Source organism: Nerophis ophidion, linkage group LG26, assembly GCF_033978795.1.
Source record: "Nerophis ophidion isolate RoL-2023_Sa linkage group LG26, RoL_Noph_v1.0, whole genome shotgun sequence".
In the NCBI taxonomy this organism is placed as follows: domain Eukaryota; kingdom Metazoa; phylum Chordata; class Actinopteri; order Syngnathiformes; family Syngnathidae; genus Nerophis; species Nerophis ophidion.
The window spans coordinates 31,353,791-31,377,622 of NC_084636.1; the positions used below are offsets into that span (position 1 = coordinate 31,353,791).

Genomic DNA, 23,832 nt, shown 5'->3' on the forward strand with positions numbered 1-23,832 from the left:
ACTACTATTACATTACTTACAATATATTACTTGTACAATATCACTACTACTACATTACTTACAATATATTACTTGTACAATATCACTACTACTACATTACTTACAATATATTACTTGTACAATATCACTACTACTACATTACTTACAATATATTACTTGTACAATATCACTACTATTACATTACTTACAATATATTACTTGTACAATATTACTACTACTACATTACTTACAATATATTACTTGTACAATATCACTACTACCACATTACTTACAATACATTACTTGTACAATATCACTACTATTACATTACTTACAATATATTACTTGTACAATATCACTACTACCACATTACTTACAATATATTACTTGTACAATATCACTACTATTACATTACTTACAATATATTACTTGTACAATATCACTACTACTACATTACTTACAATATATTACTTGTACAATATCACTACTACTACATTACTTACAATACATTACTTGATACAATATTACTACTACTACATTACTTACAATATATTACTTGTACAATATCACTACTACTACATTACTTACAATAAATTACTTGTGCAATATCACTACTACTACATTACTTACAATATATTACTTGTACAATATCACTACTACTACATTACTTACAATATGTTACTTGTACAATATCACTACTACTACATTACTTACAATATATTACTTGTACAATATCACTACTATATTACTTGTACAATATCACTACTATTACATTACTTACAATATATTACTTGTACAATATCACTACTACTACATTACTTACAATATATTACTTGTACAATATCACTACTATTACGTTACTTACAATATATTACTTGTACAATATCACTACTACTACATTACTTACAATATATTACTTGTACAATATCACTACTACTACATTACTTACAATATGTTACTTGTACAATATCACTACTACTACATTACTTACAATATATTACTTGTACAATATCACTACTACATTACTTAAAATATATTACTTGTACAATATCACTACTATTACATTACTTACAATATATTACTTGTACAATATCACTACTACTACATTACTTACAATATATTACTTGTACAATATCACTACTATTACGTTACTTACAATATATTACTTGTACAATATCACTACTACTACATTACTTACAATATATTACTTGTACAATATCAATCAATCAATCAATGTTTACTTATATAGCCCTAAATCACTAGTGTCTCAAAGGGCTGCACAAACCACCACGACATCCTCGGTAGGCCCACATAAGGGCAAGGAAAACTCACACCCAGTGGGACATCGGTGACAATGATGACTATCACTACTACATTACTTGTACAATATTACTACTGCTACATTACTTACAATATATTACTTGTACAATATCAGTACTACTACATTACTTACTACTACATTACTTACAATATATTACTTGTACAATCTTACAATATTTTACCTGTACAATATCACTACTATTACATTACTTACAATATATTACTTGTACAATATCACTACTACTACATTACTTACAATACATTACTTGTACAATATCACTACTACTACATTACTTACAATATATTACTTGTACAATATCACTACTACTACATTACTTACAATATATTACTTGTACAATATCACTACTACTACATTACTTACAATATATTACTTGTACAATATCACTACTACTACATTACTTACAGTATATTACTTGTACAATATCACTACTATTACATTACTTACAGTATATTACTTGTACAATATCACTACTACTACATTACTAAAAATATATTACTTGTACAATATCACTACTATTACATTACTTACAATATATTACTTGTACAATATCACTATTACTACATTACTTACAATATATTACTTGTACAATATCACTACTATTACATTACTTACAATATATTACTTGTACAATATCACTACTACTACATTACTTACGATACATTACTTGTGCAATATCACTACTACTACATTACTTACAGTATATTACTTGTACAATATCACTACTATTACATTACTTACAATATATTACTTGTACAATATCACCACTACTACATTACTTACAATATATTACTTGTCTAATATCACTACTACTACATTACTTACAGTATATTACTTGTACAATATCACTACTATTACATTACTTACAGTATATTACTTGTACAATATCACTACTATTACATTACTTACAATATATTACTTGTACAATATCACTACTACATTACTTACAATATATTACTTGTACAATATCACTACTACTACATTACTTACAATATATTACTTGTACAATATTACTACTACTACATTACTTACAGTATATTACTTGTACAATATCACTACTACCACATTACTTACAATATATTACTTGTACAATATCAGTACTACTACATTACTTACAATATATTATTTGTACAATATCACTACTACTACATTACTTACAATATATTACTTGTACAATATCACTACTACTACATTACTTACAATATATTACTTGTACAATATCAGTACTACTACATTACTTACAATATATTATTTGTACAATATCACTACTACTACATTACTTACAAAATATTACTTGTACAACATCACTACTACTACTTTACTTACAATACATTACTTGTACAATATCAGTACTACTACATTACTTACAATATATTATTTGTACAATATCACTACTACTACATTACTTACAATATATTACTTGTACAATATCACTACTACTACATTACTTACAATATATTACTTGTACAATATCACTACTACTACATTATTTACAATATATTACTTGTACAATATCACTACTATTACATTACTTACAGTATATTACTTGTACAATATCACTACTACTACATTACTTACAATATATTACTTGTACAATATCACTACTACTACATTACTTACAATATATTACTTGTACAATATCACTACTACTACATTACTTACAGTATATTACTTGTACAATATCACTACTACTACATTACTTACAATATATTACTTGTACAATATCACTACTATTACATTACTTACAGTATATTACTTGTACAATATCACTATCCATCCATCCATCCATTTTCTACCGCTTATTCCCCTTCGGGGTTGCGGGGGGCGCTGGCGCCTATCTCAGCTACAATCGGGCGGAAGGCAGGGTACACCCTGGACAAGTCGCCACCTCATCGCAGGGCCAACACAGATAGACAGACAACATTCACACTCACATTCATACACTAGGGCCAATTTAGTGTTGCCAATGAACCTATCCCCAGGTGCATGTCTTTGGAAGTGGGAGGAAGCCGGAGTACCCGGAGGGATATCACTACTACTACATTATTTACAATATATTACTTGTACAATATCACTACTATTACATTACTTACAGTATATTACTTGTACAATATCACTACTACTACATTACTTACAATATATTACTTGTACAATATCACTACTACTACATTACTTACAGTATATTACTTGTACAATATCACTACTACTACATTACTTACAATATATTACTTGTACAATATCACTACTATTACATTACTTACAGTATATTACTTGTACAATATCACTACTACTACATTACTTACAATATATTACTTGTACAATATCACTACTACTACATTACTTACAATATATTACTTGTACAATATCACTACTATTACATTACTTACAGTATATTACTTGTACAATATCACTACTACTACATTATTTACAATATATTACTTGTACAATATCACTACTATTACATTACTTACAGTATATTACTTGTACAATATCACTACTACTACATTACTTACAATATATTACTTGTACAATATCACTACTACTACATTACTTACAATATATTACTTGTACAATATCACTACTACTACATTACTTACAGTATATTACTTGTACAATATCACTACTACTACATTACTTACAGTATATTACTTGTACAATATCACTACTACTACATTACTTACAATATATTACTTGTACAATATCACTACTACTACATTACTTACAATATATTACTTGTACAATATCACTACTACTACATTACTTACAGTATATTACTTGTACAATATCACTACTACTACATTACTTACAATATATTACTTGTACAATATCACTACTACTACATTACTTACAATATATTACTTGTACAATATCACTACTACTACATTACTTACAGTATATTACTCGTACAATATCACTACTACTACATTACTTACAGTATATTACTTGTACAATATCACTACTACTACATTACTTACAATATATTACTTGTACAATATCACTACTACCACATTACTTACAATATATTACTTGTACAATATCACTACTACCACATTACTTACAATATATTACTTGTACAATATCACTACTACTACATTACTTACAATATATTACTTGTACAATATCACTACTACTACATTACTTACAGTATATTACTCGTACAATATCACTACTACTACATTACTTACAGTATATTACTTGTACAATATCACTACTACTACATTACTTACAATATATTACTTGTACAATATCACTACTACCACATTACTTACAATATATTACTTGTACAATATCACTACTACGGGTTGCTGACCCCTGCCCTAGTGTGTGAATGTGAGTGTGAATGTTGTCTGTCTACCTGCGATGAGGTGGCGACTTGTCCAGGGTGTACACCGCCTTCCTCCCGATGGTAGCTGAGATAGGCTCCAGCGCCCCCCGCGACCCTAAAAGGGACAAGCGGTAGAAAAATGGATGGATGGATACTTACTTACAATATATTACTTGTACAATATCACTACTATTACATTACTTACAGTATATTACTTGTACAATATCACTACTACTACATTACTTACAATATATTACTTGTACAATATCACTACTACTACATTACTTACAATACATTACTTGTACAATATCACTACTACCACATTACTTACAATATATTACTTGTACAATATCACTACTACTACATTACTTACAATACATTACTTGTACAATATCACTACTATTACATTACTTACAATATATTACTTGTACAATATCACTACTACCACATTACTTACAATATATTACTTGTACAATATCACTACTACTACATTACTTACAATATATTACTTGTACAATATCACTACTACTACATTACTTACAATATATTACTTGTACAATATCACTACTATTACATTACTTACAATATATTACTTGTACAATATCACTACTACTACATTACTTACAATATATTACTTGTACAATATCACTACTATTACATTACTTACAATATATTACTTGTACAATATCACTACTACTACATTACTTACAATATATTACTTGTACAATATCACTACTACCACATTACTTACAATATATTACTTGTACAATATCACTACTACTACATTACTTACAATATATTACTTGTACAATATCACTACTACTACATTACTTACAATATATTACTTGTACAATATCACTACTACTACATTACTTACAATATATTACTTGTACAATATCACTACTATTACATTACTTACAATATATTACTTGTACAATATCACTACTACTACATTACTTACAATATATTACTTGTACAATATCACTACTATTACATTACTTACAATATATTACTTGTACAATATCACTACTACTACATTACTTACAATATATTACTTGTACAATATCACTACTACTACATTACTTACAATATATTACTTGTACAATATCACTACTACTACATTACTTACAATATATTACTTGTACAATATCACTACTACTACATTACTTACAATATATTACTTGTACAATATCACTACTACTACATTACTTACAATATATTACTTGTACAATATCACTACTATTACATTACTTACAATATATTACTTGTACAATATCACTACTACTACATTACTTACAATATATTACTCGTACAATATCACTACTATTACATTACTTACAATATATTACTTGTACAATATCACTACTACTACATTACTTACAATATATTACTTGTACAATATCACTACTACCACATTACTTACAATATATTACTTGTACAATATCACTACTACTACATTACTTACAATATATTACTTGTACAATATCACTACTACTACATTACTTACAATATATTACTTGTACAATATCACTACTACTACATTACTTACAATATATTACTTGTACAATATCACTACTACTACATTACTTACAATATATTACTTGTACAATATCACTACTACTACATTACTTACAATATATTACTTGTACAATATCACTACTACTACATTACTTACAATATATTACTTGTACAATATCACTACTACTACATTACTTACAGCAGGGGTGTCCAAACTTTTTCCACTGAGGGCCACACACAGGAATATTAAGGCATGCAGGGGCCATTTTGATATTTTTCATTTTCAAACCATAACAAAATATATGGATTATTTTTTTTTACCTTTAAGGCTCCCGGGGGCCATAAAGGGTCTAAGTCAATAAAATGTAAAAAACTAGTCGAATTATTATTTGTCTTTTATTATTTAATGCTTACAGTAAATATCTACTATATATAAACTCACTGAGTAATCTCAGTGAAAAGCCTGCACACCTGTGGGATGTTCCAGACAAGTGTTTGATGAGCATCCCTCAACTTTATCAGTATTTATTGCCACCTTTCCCAACTTCTTTGTCACATGTTGCTGGCACCAAATTTTAAAGTTAATGATTATTTGCAACAAAAATGTTTTTTTATCAGTTTTAAAGGCCTACTGAAAGGAGATTTTCTTATTCAAACGGGGATAGCAGGTCCATTTTATGTCTCATACTTGATCATTTCGCGATATTGCCATATTTTTGCTGAAAGGATTTAGTAGAGAACATCGACGATAAAGTTCGCAACTTTTGGTCGCTAATAAAAAAGCCTTGCCTTTATCGGAAGTAGCAGACGATGTGCGTGTGATGTCACTGGTTGTAGAGCTCCTCACATCCTCACATTGTTTACAATCATGGCCACCGGCAGCTAGAGCGATTCGGACCGAGAAAGCGACAATTCCCCCATTAATTTGAGCGAGGATGAAAGATTTGTGGATGAGGATAGTGAGAGTGAAGGACTAGAATAAAAAAGAAAAAAAAGCTGGCAGTGGGAGCGATTCAGATGTTATTAGACACATTTACTAGGATAATTCTGGAAAATCCCTTATCTGCTTATTGTGTTACTAGTGTTTTAGTGAGATTATATAGTCATACCTGACAGTTGGAGGGGGGTGGTGACCATCAGTGTCTCTGAGGGAAGCCATGGAGGAGCCAAGAAAGTCGCAGCTGCCTCTTTGACAGCTGCAGGAAGAACGAGACAAGCTCCGCTCATGTTTACGGTAAGAGCCGACTTATTACCACCATTTCCTCACCGAAACCTGCCGGTTGACATGTGGTAGAGAAACATGTTTACTTGACCGCTCCGTTCCATATTAAAGCTTCACAACAGACAAAGAAACACCGGCTGTGTTTGTGTTGCTACAGCCGGCTGCAATACACCGCTTTCCACCTACATCATTCTTCTTTGATGTCTCCATTATTAATTGAACAAATTGCAAAAGATTCAGCAACACAGATGTCCGGAATACTGTGTAATTATGCGATAAAAACGGACTACTTTTAGCTGTGAGTGGTGCTGGGAGAACATGTCGGCTACCACCGGTGACGTCATTCCGCGACGTTTGCAACAGGATACCTCACGGGAAATTTAAAATTGCAATTTAGTAAACTAAACCGGCCGTATTGGCATGTGTTGCAATGTTAATATTTCATCATTGATGTATAAACTATCAGACTGCGTGGTCGGTAGTAGTGGGTTTCAGTAGGCCTTTAACATCAAATATGTTGTCTTTGTAGCATATTCAACTGAATATGGGTTGAAAATGATTTGCAAATCATTGTATTCCGTTTATATTTACATCTAACACAATTTCCCAACTCATATGGAAACAGGGTTTGTACAATATCACTACGACTACATTACTTGAAATGCTAGAGCAGGGGTGCCCATTACGTCGATCGCGAGCTACCAGTCGACCGCGGGGGGTGTGTCAGTCGATCTCCAGCCAGGCTTTTAAAAAAAATAGACCTAAAAATTAGTGATCATCAATCTTCACCAAGACGTCACTTAAATGACATTCACGGTACCGGAGGGTCTTGTGAGATGACGCTGGCTGCTGCAAGATCATTATTATGAAAATATGACCGAGAGGAAGGCGAGAAACACTTTTTATTTCAACAGACTCTCGTGCCGTACCTTCCGTCAAAACTCTAAAGGCCGACTGCACATTTCCTATCTTCACAATAAAAGCCCTGCTTCATGCTGCCTGCGCTAACTAAATACAGAGTCTCGGAAAACTGGCGTGCACAAGCGATCCCTCAGAAAGCTGGCGTGCACATCACTTGTGCACGCCAGCTTTCTGAGACTCTTATTTTGTTAGCGCAGGCAGCATGAAGCAGGGCTTTTATTGTGAAGATAGGAAATGTGCAGTCGGCCTTTAGAGTTTTGACGGACGGGACGGCGCGAAAGTCTGTTGAAATAAAAAGTGTTTCTCGCCTTCCTCTCTGTCATTTTTTCATAATAATGAACTGGCAGCAGCCAGCGTCATCTCACAAGACCCTCGGGTGCCGTGAATGTCAATCAAGCAAGCTACGGAATTTGCCGCCAATGTTTTTCTTGTAAAGTGTATGGAAGCTGGATGAATTAGATGCCAAAAACCAACCACTTTCATGTGGTATTGTACAGAAAGGACAACTTTTTTTCTCCTCCATTTGAAAATGTGGGCGTTATCATCATTACTGTCTGATTCCAATCAATGCAAGTCATCAGAATCAGGTAATACACCAACTTATATTCTTGTCTTTGTGAAAGAAAGACATCTATATGTGTTACACATGCTTGTATTATCATTAAACACATTTAACTTGTTTACAAAAATGTCTCTTTCATAAATAAATAAATATAAAGGATATATATAAATGAGGTAGATCCCCTCGAGTTGGTCAATTGAAAAGTAGCTCGCCTGCAGAAAAAGTGTGGGCACTCCTGACTTAATTTAAAAATTTAAATGACTAAGACCCTTTTGGGTCCCCAGGAACTTTAACGGTCACCAAAAGGAAGGGGAACCCCTATGGTTACAATAAATATTGTATTGGTTTTAAAAATGACAAAATGTCAAAATGGCCCGCATCTTTAATTTGATAGTGACGGCGATAAGAATGTTGAAATGTTGCTTTTACCCGACACCACCACCAGGGAGGGCATGTAGCTGCTGTCTGCTGGGTCCACCACCATCTTCAGCCGGTGCACCAGGACGTCTGGGAAGAGCTCCAGTCGGATCCAGTGCTGCAAGACAAACTCACATGCTTGTATTATCATTAAACACATTTAACTTGTTTACAAAAATGTCTCTTTCATAAATAAATAAATATAAATGATATATATAAATGAGGTAGATCCCCTCGAGTTGGTCAATTGAAAAGTAGCTCGCCTGCAGAAAAAGTGTGGGCACCCCTGTGCTAGATGCTGGGTATAGATATTGTTAGATGACTAAAATAACTTTAAAGCTGGTGACTACTATTAATACTACTACTAGGGTATAGTACAGTAAGTGGTGTGTACATGCAGGTGACTACGTGGTGATGACGGTGTATTTTGAGCTGAGTCGGCGTATGGGCTACTTCACCATCCAGACCTACATTCCCTGCATCCTGACTGTGGTTCTGTCCTGGGTCTCCTTCTGGATCAAGAAGGACGCCACTCCTGCCAGGACTGCTTTAGGTTGCTTTTCTTGTCCTTCTTGTTGTTATTGTTGTTGTTGTTGTTGTTGTTGTTGTTGTTGTTGGTCATGCTCTGTCTGCTGCTGCCTTCTCATTCCCTTATCTCATCTTGCTGGCAACTTGACTCACTCCACCTGCTTCTTCTCTCTCTTTGTTGTTTTGGTGGTTATCGTGCTTCTTGTTTTTACTGCGGTTGTTGTTATTGTGGTGGTTCTTGATGTCATTTGTTATGGTTGGGGTTGTTAATGTGTTTTTTTTTCTTGTTGTGGTGGTTGTTTTTGTTGTGGCTGTTGCCGTGGTAGTGGTGGTTTTTTTCGTGGTTGTTTTGCTTGTGACTGTTGTCATGGCTGTTATCGTGGTGGTGTTTTTTGTTGTTGTAGATGTTGTTGTGGCTGTTATCATGGCGATGGTGGTTGTTTTTGTTGTGGCTGTTGCAGTGGTAGTGGTTGTTTTTGTCGTGGTTGTTTTGCTTGTGGCTGTTGCAGTGGTTTTTTTTGTGGTGGCTGTTATCGTGGTGGTGTTTTTTGTTGTTGTAGATGTTGTCGTGGGTGTTGTCATGGTTATTTCTGTTGTGGCTGTTGTCGTGGTAGTGGCTGTTTTTGTTGTGTTTGTTTTGGTTGTGGTTGTTATGGTGGTGGTGGTTGTTGTCCTGGTGGTGGTGGTTGTTTTTGTCAGGGTTGTTTTTGTTTGTTGTTGTTGTCATGGTTGTTTTGGTTGTGGTTATTGTCATGGTGTGGTGGTGGTTGTTTCTGTTGTGGTTGTTTTGTTGTGGCTGTTGTCGTGGTGGTGGTGGTTGTTTTGGTTGTGGTTGTTGTCATGGTGGTGGTGGTTGTTTTTGTTGTCATAGTGGTGGTTGTTTTTGTTGTCGTTTTTGTTGTCATGGTGGTGGTTGTTTTTGTTGTCATAGTGGTGCTTGTTTTTGTTGTGGTGGAGGTTGTTGTCGTGGTAGTGGTTGTTTTTGTTGTGGTTGTCATTTTTGTTGTGGCTGTTGTCGTGGTGGTGGTTGTTTTGGTTGTGGTTGTTGTCATGGTGGTGGTGGTTGTCGTCGTGGTGGTTGTTTTTGTTGTCATGATGGTGGTTGTTTTTGTTGTGGTGGAGGTTGTTGTCGTGGTAGTGGTTGTTTCTGTTGTGGTTGTCATTTTTGTTGTCGCTGTTGTCGTGGTGGTGGTTGTTTTGGTTGTTGTCATGGTGGCGGTGGTTGTTGTGGTGGTGGTTGTTTTTGTTGTCATGGTGGTGGTTGTTTTTGTTGGGGTGGAGGTTGTTGTTGTGGTAGTGGTTGTTTTTGTTTTGGTTGTCATTTTTGGTGTTTTTGTTTTGATGTGGTGGTGGTTGTTTTTGTTGTGGTGGTGGTTGTTGTCGTGGTGGTGGTAGTGTTTGTTTGTGTCATGGTTGTTTTGGTTGTGGTTATTGTCATGGTGTGGTGGTAGTTTTTTTTTTTTGTGGTAGTGGTTGTTTTGTCGTGGCTGTTGTCGTGGTAGTGGTTGTTTTCGTTGTGGCTGTTGTCGTTGTGGTGGTTGTTTTGGTTGTGGTTGTTGTCATGGTGGTGGTTGTCGTGGTGGTGGTTGTTTTTGTTGTCATGGTAGTGGTTGTTTTTGTTGTGGTGGAGGTTGTTGTCTTGGTAGTGGTTGTTTTTGTTTTGGTTGTCATTTTTGTTGTGGCTGTGGTCGTGGTTGTTTTTGTTGTGGTGGTTGTTTTTGTTGTGGTGGTGGTTGTTTTGGTTGTGGTTGTTGTCATGGTGGTGGTGGTAGTGTTTTTTGTGTCAAGGTTGTTTTGGTTGTGGTTATTGTCATGTGTTGTGGTAGTTGTTTTTTTGTGGTAGTGGTTGTTTTGTTGTGGCTGTTGCCGTGGTAGTGGTTGTTTTTGTTGTAGCTGTTGTCGTGGTGGTGGCTGTTTTGGTTGTGGTTGTTATGGTGGTGGTGGTTGTTTTTGTTGTCATAATGGTGCTTGTTTTTGTTGTGGTGGAGGTTGTTGTCGTGGTAGGGGTTGTTTTTGTTGTGGTTTTCATTTTTGTCGTGGTGGTGGTTGTTTTGGTTGTGGTTGTTGTCATGGTGGTGGTTGTTTTTGTTGTCATGGTGGTGGTTGTTTTTGTTTTGGTGGAGGTTGTGGTAGTGGTTGTTTCTGTTGTGGTTGTCATTTTTGTTGTGGCTGTTGTCGTGGTGGTGGTTGTTGTCGTGGTGGTGGTGGTTGTCATGGTGGTGGTCTTTTTTGTTGTTATGGTGTTGTTTGCTTTTGTTGTGGTGGAGGATGTTGTCGTGGTAGTGTTTGTTTTTGTTTTGGTTGTCATTTTTGTTGTGGCTGTTGTCGTGGTGGTGGTTGTTTTTGTTGTGGTGGTGGTTGGTTTGGTTGTGGTTGTTGTCATGGTCGTGGTGGTGGTTGTTTTTGCTGTGGCTGTTGCCGTGGTAGTGGTTGTTTTCATGGTGGTGGTGGTTGTCGTGGTGGTGGTTGTTTTTGTTGTGGTGGTGGTGGTTGATTTTGTTGTAGTTGTCATTTTTGTTGTGGTTGTAGTTTTTGTTGTGGCTGTTGTCGTGGTGGTGTTGGTTGTTTTTGTTGTTGTGGTGGTGTTTGTTTGTCTTCTAGTGGTGGTTGTTGTCGTGGTAGTGGTTGTTTTTATTGTGGCTGTTGGTGTAGTGGTGGTTGTCGGGGTGGTAGTGGTTGTTGTTGTGGTGGTGTTGGTGGTTGTTTTAGTGTGGCTGTTGTGGTGGTGGTGGTCATTTTTGTTGTGGTTGTTGTCGTGGTAGTGGTTGTTTTATTTGTAGTTGTTGTTTTTGTTGTGGCTGTTGTCGTGGCAGAAATGGATGTATGGTTTATTATGTATTATTATTATTATTTGTTGTTACAGTTTATTTATTATTAATATAGTTTATACATATTATAGTTATAGTTTATTATTATTATAGTTTATTATTTATTATTATTATAGTTTATTATTATTATAGTTTTGTATTATTATTAATTATTATAGTTTATTATTATAATTATTGTAGTGTATTGTTATAGTTGATTATGTATTAGTATAGTTTATTGTTATATGTATTATGTTTAATTATTGTTATAGTTTATTATTATTATTATTTTAGTTAATTATGATTATATTTATTATTGTTATATTTTATTATTATTATCATTATTGTAGTGTATTGTTGTAGTTGATTATGTATTAGTATAGTTTATTGTTATATGTATTATGTTTAGTTATTGTTATACTTTATTATTATTATTATAGTTAATTATTATTATTATTATTATTATTTATTGTTATATTTTATTATTTGTATTATTGTTATAGTTTGTTATTATTATTATTATTATTATAGTTTATTCATTGTTATTAGTATCATCATTATAGTTGATTATTCATTGCCTTTTACATGTTTATACCCTGAACTACCTCAAATAATTTGACTTTGGTATTGATTAGATTTTTAATTTTTAAGTATTATTTAAAGTAGTACACACTGTTGTGTTCAAAGTAGTACATTTAGTAGTTTTTTTAAACTAACACAAAAAAGTACTGTTTAAAGTAGTACATATAGTAGGGATTTAAGTGGTGTTTAAAGTAGTACATATTGTAGTGTCTAAAGTAGTACACATAACTGTGTTTAAAGTAGTACACATTAGTGTTTAAAAGTCGTACACATAGTATTGATTAAAGTAGTGTTTACAGTAGTACACATAGTAGGGATTAATGTAGTGTTTAAAGTAGTACACATAACTGTGTTTAAAGTAGTACACATTAGTGTTTAAAAGTCGTACACATAGTATTGATTAGTGTTTAAAGTAGTACACATAGTAGTGTTTAAAGTAGTACACATAGTAGTGATTAAAGTAGTGTTTAAAGTAGTACACGTGGTAGTGATTAAAGTAGTGTTTAAAGTAGTACACATAGTAGTGATTAAAGTAGTGTGTAAAGTAGTACACGTGGTAGTGATTAAAGTAGTGTTTAAAGTAGTAAACCTAATAGTGGTAAAAGTAGTACACATTAGTTTTTAAAAGTAGTGCACATATTAGTTATTTAGAGTAGTACCCGTAATAGTATTTAAAGTAGTACATATTGGTGTTTAAAGTAGTATACATTAGTGATTAAAGTAATACACAAATTATTGTTTAAAGTAGTACACATTAGTGTTTAAAGTAGTACACATAGTAGTGTTTAAAGCAGTACATAGAGTATTGATTAAAGTAGTACACAGTAGTGAGTAAAGTAGTACACATAGTAGTGTTTAAAGTAGTACACATAATAGTGATTAACGTAGTACACATACAGTAGTAGTGATTAAAGTAGTACAAATAGTATGTTTAAAATAGTACACATAGTAGTGTTTAAAGCAGTACATAGAGTATTGATTAATGTAGTACACAGTATTGAGTAAAGTAGTACACATAGTAGTGTTTAAAGTAGTACACATAATAGTGATTAACGTAGTACACATACAGTAGTAGTGAGTAAAGTAGTACAAATAGTATGTTTAAAATAGTACATATAGTTGTGTTTAAAGTAGTACACATAGTAGTCTTTAAAGTAGTACACAGTTGTTTTTAAAGTTGTACACGCAATAGTGTTTTAAGTAAAGCATAAAGTACTGATTAAAGTAGCACACATAGTACTGTTAAAAGTAGTAAACACAATATTGTTTAAAGTGGTACACTTAATAGTGTTTAAAGTAATAAACATAGTAGTTTTTAAAATAGTAAACATAGTACTGTTTAAAGTGCTACACAGTATTGTTTAAATTAGAAAACACAATATTGTAAAGTAGTACACATAGTAGTGTTTAAAGCAGTACATAGAGTATTGATTAAAGTAGTACACAGTTGTGAGTAAAGTAGTACACATAGTTGTTTTTAAGTAGAACACATAGTAGTTTTAAAGTAGTACACATAGTAGTATTTTAAAGTAATACATTAATTACATAAAGAAAATAGTGTTTAAAATAGCACATAAAGTAGTAAAATACAGTAGTTTTTAGAGTAGTAAAAATAATACGGACCTTTTGTAATAAAGTAGTAAACAAAGTAGTGTGTATAGTACTAAACATGCTGTTTGATGTAGTAAACAACAAAGTAGTGTTTCTATTGGTAATCTACTATACCGAGATTACCAGTGCTGGTTATGACCACTAGATAACATTTATAGTATATGATTATGAATAATAATAATATTATTAATAATAATGTGTTACAGGTATAACTACAGTACTTACCATAATACTACATAATATTTATAGTATATTGTTATTAATAATAAATATGTTACAGGTATAACTACAGTACTTACCATGACCACTACATAATATTTAAGGTTTATAATTAATATTATTAATAATAATAATAATAATGAATATTTTACTGGTATAACTACAGTACTTACCATTAACTACATAATATGTATAGTTTATAATTAATAATAATAATAATGTGTTAAAGGTATAACTACAGTACTTATCATAACCACTACATAATATTTATAGTATAATAATAATAATAATAATAATAAATATGTTACAGGTATAACAACAGTACTTACCAGGACCACTACATAATATTTATAGTATATTATTATTATTAATAATGTGTTACAGTTATAAGTACAGTACTTACCATGGGCACTACATAATATTTATAGTATATTATTATTATTATTAATAATGTGTTACATGTGTAACTGCAGTACTTACCATGACCACTACATAAAATATATAGTAGATTAGTAATAATAATAATAATAATGTGTTACATGTATAACTACAGTACTTACCATGACCACGACATAATATTTATAGTATAATAATAATGTATTACATGTATAACTACAGTACTTACTATGGCCACTACATAATATTTATAGTTTATGATTATTATTATTAATAATAATAATAATAATGTGTTACAGGTATAACTACAGTACTTACCATGACCATTACATAATATTTATAGTATATTATTATTAATAATAAATATGTTACAGGTATAACTACAGTACTTAGCATGACCACTACATAATATTTACAGTATATTATTATTAATAATAAACATGCTACAGGTATAAATACAGTACTTACCATGACAAATACATAATATTTATAGCATATTATTATTAATAATACATATGTTACAGGTATAACTATAGTACATACCATGACAACTTCATAATTTTTAGTTTATAATTATTAATAATAATAATAATGTGTTACATGTATAACTACAGTACTTACCATGACCACCATAAAATATTTATAGTATATTAATAATAATAATAATAATGTGTTACAGGTATAACTACAGTATTTACCATGACCACTACATAATATTTATAGTATATTAAATCAACCATCCATTTTCTACCGCTTGTTCCTTATAGTTATAATATTAATAATAATAATAATGTGTTAAACGTATAACTACAGTACTTACCATGACCACTACATAATATTTATAGCATATTATTATTAATAATAAATATGTTACGGAAATAGCTACAGTACTTACCATATCAACTACATAATATTTATAGTATATTATTATTACTAATAAAAATGTTACAGGTACAACTACAGTACTTACCATGACAACTACATATTGTTTATAGTTTATAATTATTAATATTAATAATGTGCTAAAGGTATAACTACTGTACTTACCATGACCTCTACATAGTATTTATAGTGTTTTATTATTAATAATAAATATGTTACAGATATAACTACAGTACTTACCATGACCACTACATAATGTTTATAGTATATTATTATTAATAATAAATGTTACAGGTAAAACTACAGTACTTATCATGAAAACTACATATTTATTATAGTTTATAGTTATTATTATTAATAATAATAATAATGTGTTAAACGTATAACTACAGTACTTACCATGACCACTACATAATATTTATAGCATATTATTATTAATAATAAATATGTTACGGGAATAGCTACAGTACTTACCATATCAACTACATAATATTTATAGTATATTATTATTAATAATAAATATGTTACAGGTATAACTACAGTACTTAGCATGACCACTACATAATATTTACAGTATATTATTATTAATAATAAACATGCTACAGGTATGAATACAGTACTTACCATGACAAATACATAATATTTATAGCATATTATTATTAATAATACATATGTTACAGGTATAACTATAGTACATACCATGACAACTTCATAGTTTTTTGTTTATAATTATTAATAATAATAATAATGTGTTAAAGGAATAACTACAGTACTTACCATGACCACTACATAGTATGTATGGTATATTTTTATTAATAATAGTTATGTTACAGGTATAACTACAGTACTTACCATGACCACTACATAATATTTATAGTATTATAATAATAATGTGTTACATGTATAACTACAGTACTTACCATGACCACCATAAAATATTTATAGTATATTAATAATAATAATAATAATAATGTGTTACAGGTATAACTACAGTATTTACCATGACCACTACATAATATTTATAGTATATTAAATCAACCATCCATTTTCTACCGCTTGTTCCTTATAGTGATAATATTATTAATAATAATAATAATAATGTGTTTCAGGTATAACCACAGTACTTACCATGACCACTACATAATGTTTATAGTATATTATTATTAATAACAAATGTTACAGGTAAAATTTACAGTACTTATCATGAAAACTACATATTTATTATAGTTTATAGTTGTTATTATTATTAATAATAATAAAAATGTGTTAAACATATAATTACAGTACTTACCATGACCACTACATAATATTTATAGCATATTATTATTAATAATAAATATGTTACGGGAATAGCTACAGTACTTACCATATCAACTACATAATATTTATAGTATATTATTATAAATAATAAATATGTTACAGGTTACCATGACCACTACATAATGTTTATAGTATATTAATAATAGTAATGTTTTACAGGTATAACTACAGTACTCACCATGACCACGCTGAGCACGGTGGCGAGGACGTCGCTGCCCAGAGTGTCTTACGTCACCGCCATGGATCTTTTTGTCACCGTCTGCTTCCTGTTTGTGTTTGCGGCGCTGATGGAGTACGCCACCTTGAACTACTACTCCTACAGCACACGCAGGCTGCCTTGCCTGGACAGGAAGAGACACGTGAGTTATCATCATCATCATCACAGCTATCAATTATTCATATTTACTTAGGTGACAAAATTAACCAGCAGTCGCTAATTAGCAGCAGGTCCAAAAAAAAAAAAAAAAAAAAACATTCCCAGCTGTGGCTGTAAGCAACCTCTTGGTGTGGTTCCCTTACCTGCGCACATTGGATCAGACTTGAAGGCGGGGCTTGTGATTGGATGAGGACTCTGGAGTTCAAAGTGCACACCATTGGCCACAAAACGTTTCTAGAAGCAGGAACGGGCGATACGGCTTAACACTATCGTGATACCAGTGGTCAATATCAATAATTATTAATAATTTATAATAATAATATTTAATTGAATTTAATATTTACGTCTTGATCATTTTAAGCATGTACGCCGTTCACTTTTTTCAACGACATCACTGATTTTTTTCTCACACAGCAGATAGTAAAACATCACTTACTGTACAAGGTCCGCTGTCATCAGGGTGCCGACTGCTAGGATGTTCATATATTCCCTTTTAGATGAAGAATGACCTCGCCAAGAACCAGGGACCAAGCGTGTTTACACGTCGTTCTCGCCTTTCTCGAGTCTAAATCGGCTGTCAAAGTCTACCAACTTGTCAGACTACGTCCTCAGCCTTCTATTATCCGGGTGAGAGGCATTATGTCCTGGTCAAAAATGTACCTACACTTGAAATGAACATAATGTCATGGCTGTGTTGAGTTTCCAATCATTTCTTTTTTTGTGAAGAAATATTTAGAATTAAGTTCATGAATCCAGATGGATCTCTATTACAATCCCCAAAGAGGGCACTTTAAGTTGATGATTACTTCTATGTGTAGAAATCTTTATTTATAATTGGATCACTTGTTTATTTTTCAACACGTTTATAGTTATTTTTATATCTTTTTTTCCAAATAGTTCAAGAAAGACCACTACAAATGAGCAATATTTTGCACTGTTATATAATTTAATAAATCAGAAACTGAGGACATAGTGCCGTATTTTACTTCTTTATCTCTTTTTTTCAACTAAAATTATTTGCTCTGATTAGATTAGATAAAATTATATTATATTATATTACATTATATTATATCATATTATATTATATTATATTAGATAGTACTTTATTTATTGCTTCAGGAAAATAAAAATTTTCAGCACAATCCCATTCAAGATCAGACAAACGTTACAGGGAGCCAGAACAGGATCGCTGACGGGTCTGCCGGCTTCCAATGCCCCTTACAGAAAAAGGTGAGATACAGGTAAACAAGTGGGGGAAATGGGAGAAAAAAATAAAAGATTAAAATAAAATAAATTATAATTAAAAAGGATCGGTCTAAGCCTGGGCCCTGGAGAGGGGGTCCAGACTGAGGTCAAGGGAAAAAAAACATTAGGGGGTACTTGAATTGCTAAAATGTTCACAGGGGGTACATCACTGAAAAAAGGTTGAGAACCACTAATCTATTATACTGCATTATTCACATGTGAATAACATAAATACAGTCTATTATACAGCATTATACACATGTGAATAATATACATACAGTCTATTATACAGTATTATACACATGTGAATAATATAAATACAGTCTATTATACAGTATTATACACATGTGAATAATATACATACAGTCTATTATACAGCATTATTCACATGTGACTGACATAAATACAGTCCATTATACAGCATTATTCACATGTGAATAATATAAATACAGTCTACTATACAGCATTATTCACATGTGAAAACATAAATACAATCTATTAGCCAGCATTATTCACATGGGAATAATATAAATACAGTATTATACAGCATTATTCACATGTGAATAATGTCTATTATACAGCATTATTCACATGTGAATAATGTAAATACTGTCTATTATACAGCATTATTCACATGTGAATAATATAAATACGGTCCATTATACAGCATTATTCACATGTGAATAATATAAATACAGTCTACTATACAGCATTATTCACATGTGAAAACATAAATACAATCTATTAGCCAGCATTATTCACATGGGAATAATATAAATACAGTATTATACAGCATTATTCACATGTGAATAATGTAAATAATGTCTATTATACAGCATTATTCACATGTGAATAATGTAAATACTGTCTATTATACAGCATTATTCACATGGGAATAATATAAATACGGTCCATTATACAGCATTATTCACATGTGAATAATATAAATACAGTCTACTATACAGCATTATTCACATGTGAAAACATAAATACAATCTATTAGCCAGCATTATTCACATGGGAATAATATAAATACAGTATTATACAGCATTATTCACATGTGAATAATGTAAATACTGTCTATTATACAGCATTATTCACATGTGAATAATATAAATACAGTCCATTATACAGCATTATTCACATATGAATTGTATGAATATAGTCTATTCTACAGCATTATTCACACGTGAAAAACATAAATACAGTCTATTATACAGCATTATTGAAATGTAAAAAAATAAACACTGTCTATTATACAGCATTATTCACATGTGAATAACATAAATACAGTCTATTATACAGCATTATTCACATGTGAATAACATAAATACAGTCTATTATACAGCATTATTCGCATGTGAATAATATAAATACAGTATATTATACAGCATTATTCACATGTGAATAATAAATACAGTTTATTATACAGCATTATTCACATGTGATTAACATAAATACAGTCTATTATACAGCATTATTCACACGTGAATAACATAAGTACAGTCTATTATACAGTATTATTCCCACGTAAATAACACATAATACAGCATTATTCACATGTGAATAACAAATACAATTTTATTATACATTATTATTCACAAGTGGATAACATAAATACAGTCTATTATACAGCATTATTCACATGTGAATAAAATAAATACAGTCCATGTGGATAACATAAATACATTTGAATAACATAAATACAGTCTATTATACAGCATTATTCACACGTGAATAACATAAATACAGTCCATGTGAATATCATAAATACATGTGAATAACATAAATACAGTCTATTATACAGCATTATTCACATGTGAATAACAAAAATACAGTCAATTAAACATTATTCACACGTGAATAACACAAATACAGTTCTTAATACAGTATTATTCACATGTGAATAACATAAATACAGTTTATTATACATTTAAGTACAGTCAAAAAGGAATTTACGAATTCAAATGCATTAAGAAAAAAACATCCGTCGTCACGGGTTTCATAATAATGGTGAACAACCTTGTGGGGGGAAATAGTTCCTCTCAGGTTTCTCTACTTTTAATTAGTAAAATGGTTGGAATGTGATTGTTGGATTATTCCTGAGATTTAAAAAAAAAAAGGGTAATATTTTGTGGTGTGCAGAACTATTCGGTGTTGGACGCCAGACCGCCGCCCGCCGTCCTTGCCCTCAACAACTCCACGTACTGGCAGGAATTTGAGGACACGTGCGCCTACGAGTGTCTGGACGGCAAAGACTGCCAGAGCTTCTTCTGCTGCTACCAGGAGTGCAAAGGCGGCGCCTGGAGGCGAGGACGCGTCCACATCGACTTGCTGGAGCTGGACGCTTACTCCCGGGTCTTCTTCCCCACGTCCTTCTTCCTCTTCAACGTGGTCTACTGGGTGGGATACCTCTACCTCTAGCAGGAGGAGCCGGGAGAACATCCTTAGTGCCTTCAGTCCTTGGGACAAAACTTGGGTCTTGGTCCTCCGCTTCGCTTGATTCTTCGCCGTCTTTCGAGGTTTGTTGTTCCACGCCACAAGAACACCTCTGATCATCCCGCTACTTCGCTAATGTTTTGAGGATGACTCGTTAAAACAGACAAAGTCTCAAACTTGGTGACATATCTTAACGTGACCACGATTTTTACCAGGCTAACTGACTACCATAATCAGGGGATTTTTTTTCGGAAGCTGTCCCTTATTGTAAAACATGTTCATTGTCAGTATTACAACCCCGTTTCCTTATGAGTTGGGAAATTGTGTTGGATGTAAATATAAACGGAATACAATAGGGGTGTAACAGTACGTGTATTTGTATTGAACCGTTTCGGTACGGGGGTTCCGGTTCGGTGCGGAGGAGTACCGAACGAGTTCCACACGAACATATGAAGTAGCCGCCTATGCTAAAGTTAGGGATGTCCCGATACAACTTTTTCACTTCCGATACAATACCGATATTGTAGCCTTGAGTATTTGCCGATACCGATATCAATACGATACGATATAGGCACGAATCATACATATATTTATTCCTTATTTTGTTTTTTAGAATGTTAGAAAAGGCTTGATAAAATGATGTTACTGTTACCGATGTTGTAGTGTTAAAACAGAAAACAAAAGTCTGCAAGAGTAGGTATAGGAAAAACTGACCCATTTATTATTAACCAATTGGTTACATAAATTTTAACCTTCAACATAAGAGTATTACCTCAACAAATCCAATAAAAACAAAATGTTATATTTAAAGTGCAAAATAACCACTAATACCAACATAATTATACAATTGAAAAGAATAAATTAAAAATAAATTAGAAGACCCTGAAAAATAACCTAAATAAATCCAATAAAAAAAAACAAAAAACGTTTTAAAGTGCAAACAATTCAAGTTCACTTCAGTTATTTTTTTACTGTCAGCATATGTTGGAAACAACTGTGGGCAGGGACGAAAACCACAAAAACAACACAATATTGTCCACTGTCCAACTGCTCTAAATTAAGAGTTCACAGCTCCAGTTTCACTGACTGACTATGCCCAAAACAATGTAGTAATTACTCTTAGTCTTCACTGAAGAATAGTGTAAACACAATAAACATATCACTCTAATAACAATAGCATAAAACAAATAATAATCAGTCAGTGCTGACTACCCTTACTACTCCTCCTCCTCCTCCACTTTCTGCAGTCCGAGCATAATGTGGAGATTTTTTTTTAAGAAGATAAGCATTTCGGCATGCTGTGTGTTAAAATACTTCCACACAGCCGACATCACTACACTTTGCTGAGCACACGCGTTGTCGTTGTTGTGATCACGTGGGCTGTGCATGCTGGATCAGAGACGCTCTTCTTCCGCGGCCGCCACCAACGTTAATTAAGGGGCATTGCCGCCACCTACTGTGTTGGAGTGTGATCAAACCAGTCACCTATTATAGAAGTGCTGCAGCGGCAAATGGACAGCTTATATCGGAGCGCTTATATCGGAGTTTTTAGATTCAGTCCGATAAAATCCGATATTCACTCTTTTGGCTAATATCGGACCGATTTCCGATATCAATATCGGATCGGGACATCCCTATCTAAAGTCCTAACAAGCTGCTCCGCTCCGTTCTGCCTCTGTCTCCTGCACAGCACCCAGTATTGTCCCTCCCACACAACCATCTGATTGGTTACAACAGTAGCGATAACAAGCCAATCAGCAGTGCGTATTCAGAGCGCATCTAGTCAGCGCTTCAGTGTCGAGCAGATAGTTAGGCGTTTAGCAGAGGAGCAACGGACTCTCCCCAAATTATACTAAACACTTCCAAGTCAACTACTTTCTAAACATCACTATGAGACCGTTGACCTTTTAGAAACAAACTGAAGGTCAACGGGCAGTCCTGGCTTGAGGTGAAGGCTAATTAGCTTTTATCAACCAATCAATCAATCAATCAATGTTTATTTAAATTGCCCCAAATCACAAATGTCTCAAAGGACTGCACAAATCATTACGACTACAACATCCTCGGAAGAACCCACAAACATTTTAGCGTAATGTTAGCTCATTTTGCGGTGTGTGTGTGTGTGTGTTACGGACAGTGTTGAT

General features: G+C 32.3%; 1 protein-coding gene across 1 annotated transcript in view; it reads left to right on the forward strand.

Annotated features, from left to right (window-relative positions):
* Positions 1–23,430, forward strand: part of LOC133543619 (gamma-aminobutyric acid receptor subunit gamma-3-like) — a 109,409-nt gene extending 85,979 nt beyond the window's left edge. The window contains exons 7-9 of the mRNA XM_061888301.1: positions 9,684–9,836; positions 17,788–17,987; positions 21,395–23,430. Coding sequence (XP_061744285.1) covers positions 9,684–9,836; positions 17,788–17,987; positions 21,395–21,673 — 632 coding nt within the window. The 3' untranslated portion in view covers positions 21,674–23,430. The remainder of the gene's footprint in view (positions 1–9,683; positions 9,837–17,787; positions 17,988–21,394) is intronic.
* The last annotated feature ends 402 nt before the right edge of the window (positions 23,431–23,832 follow it).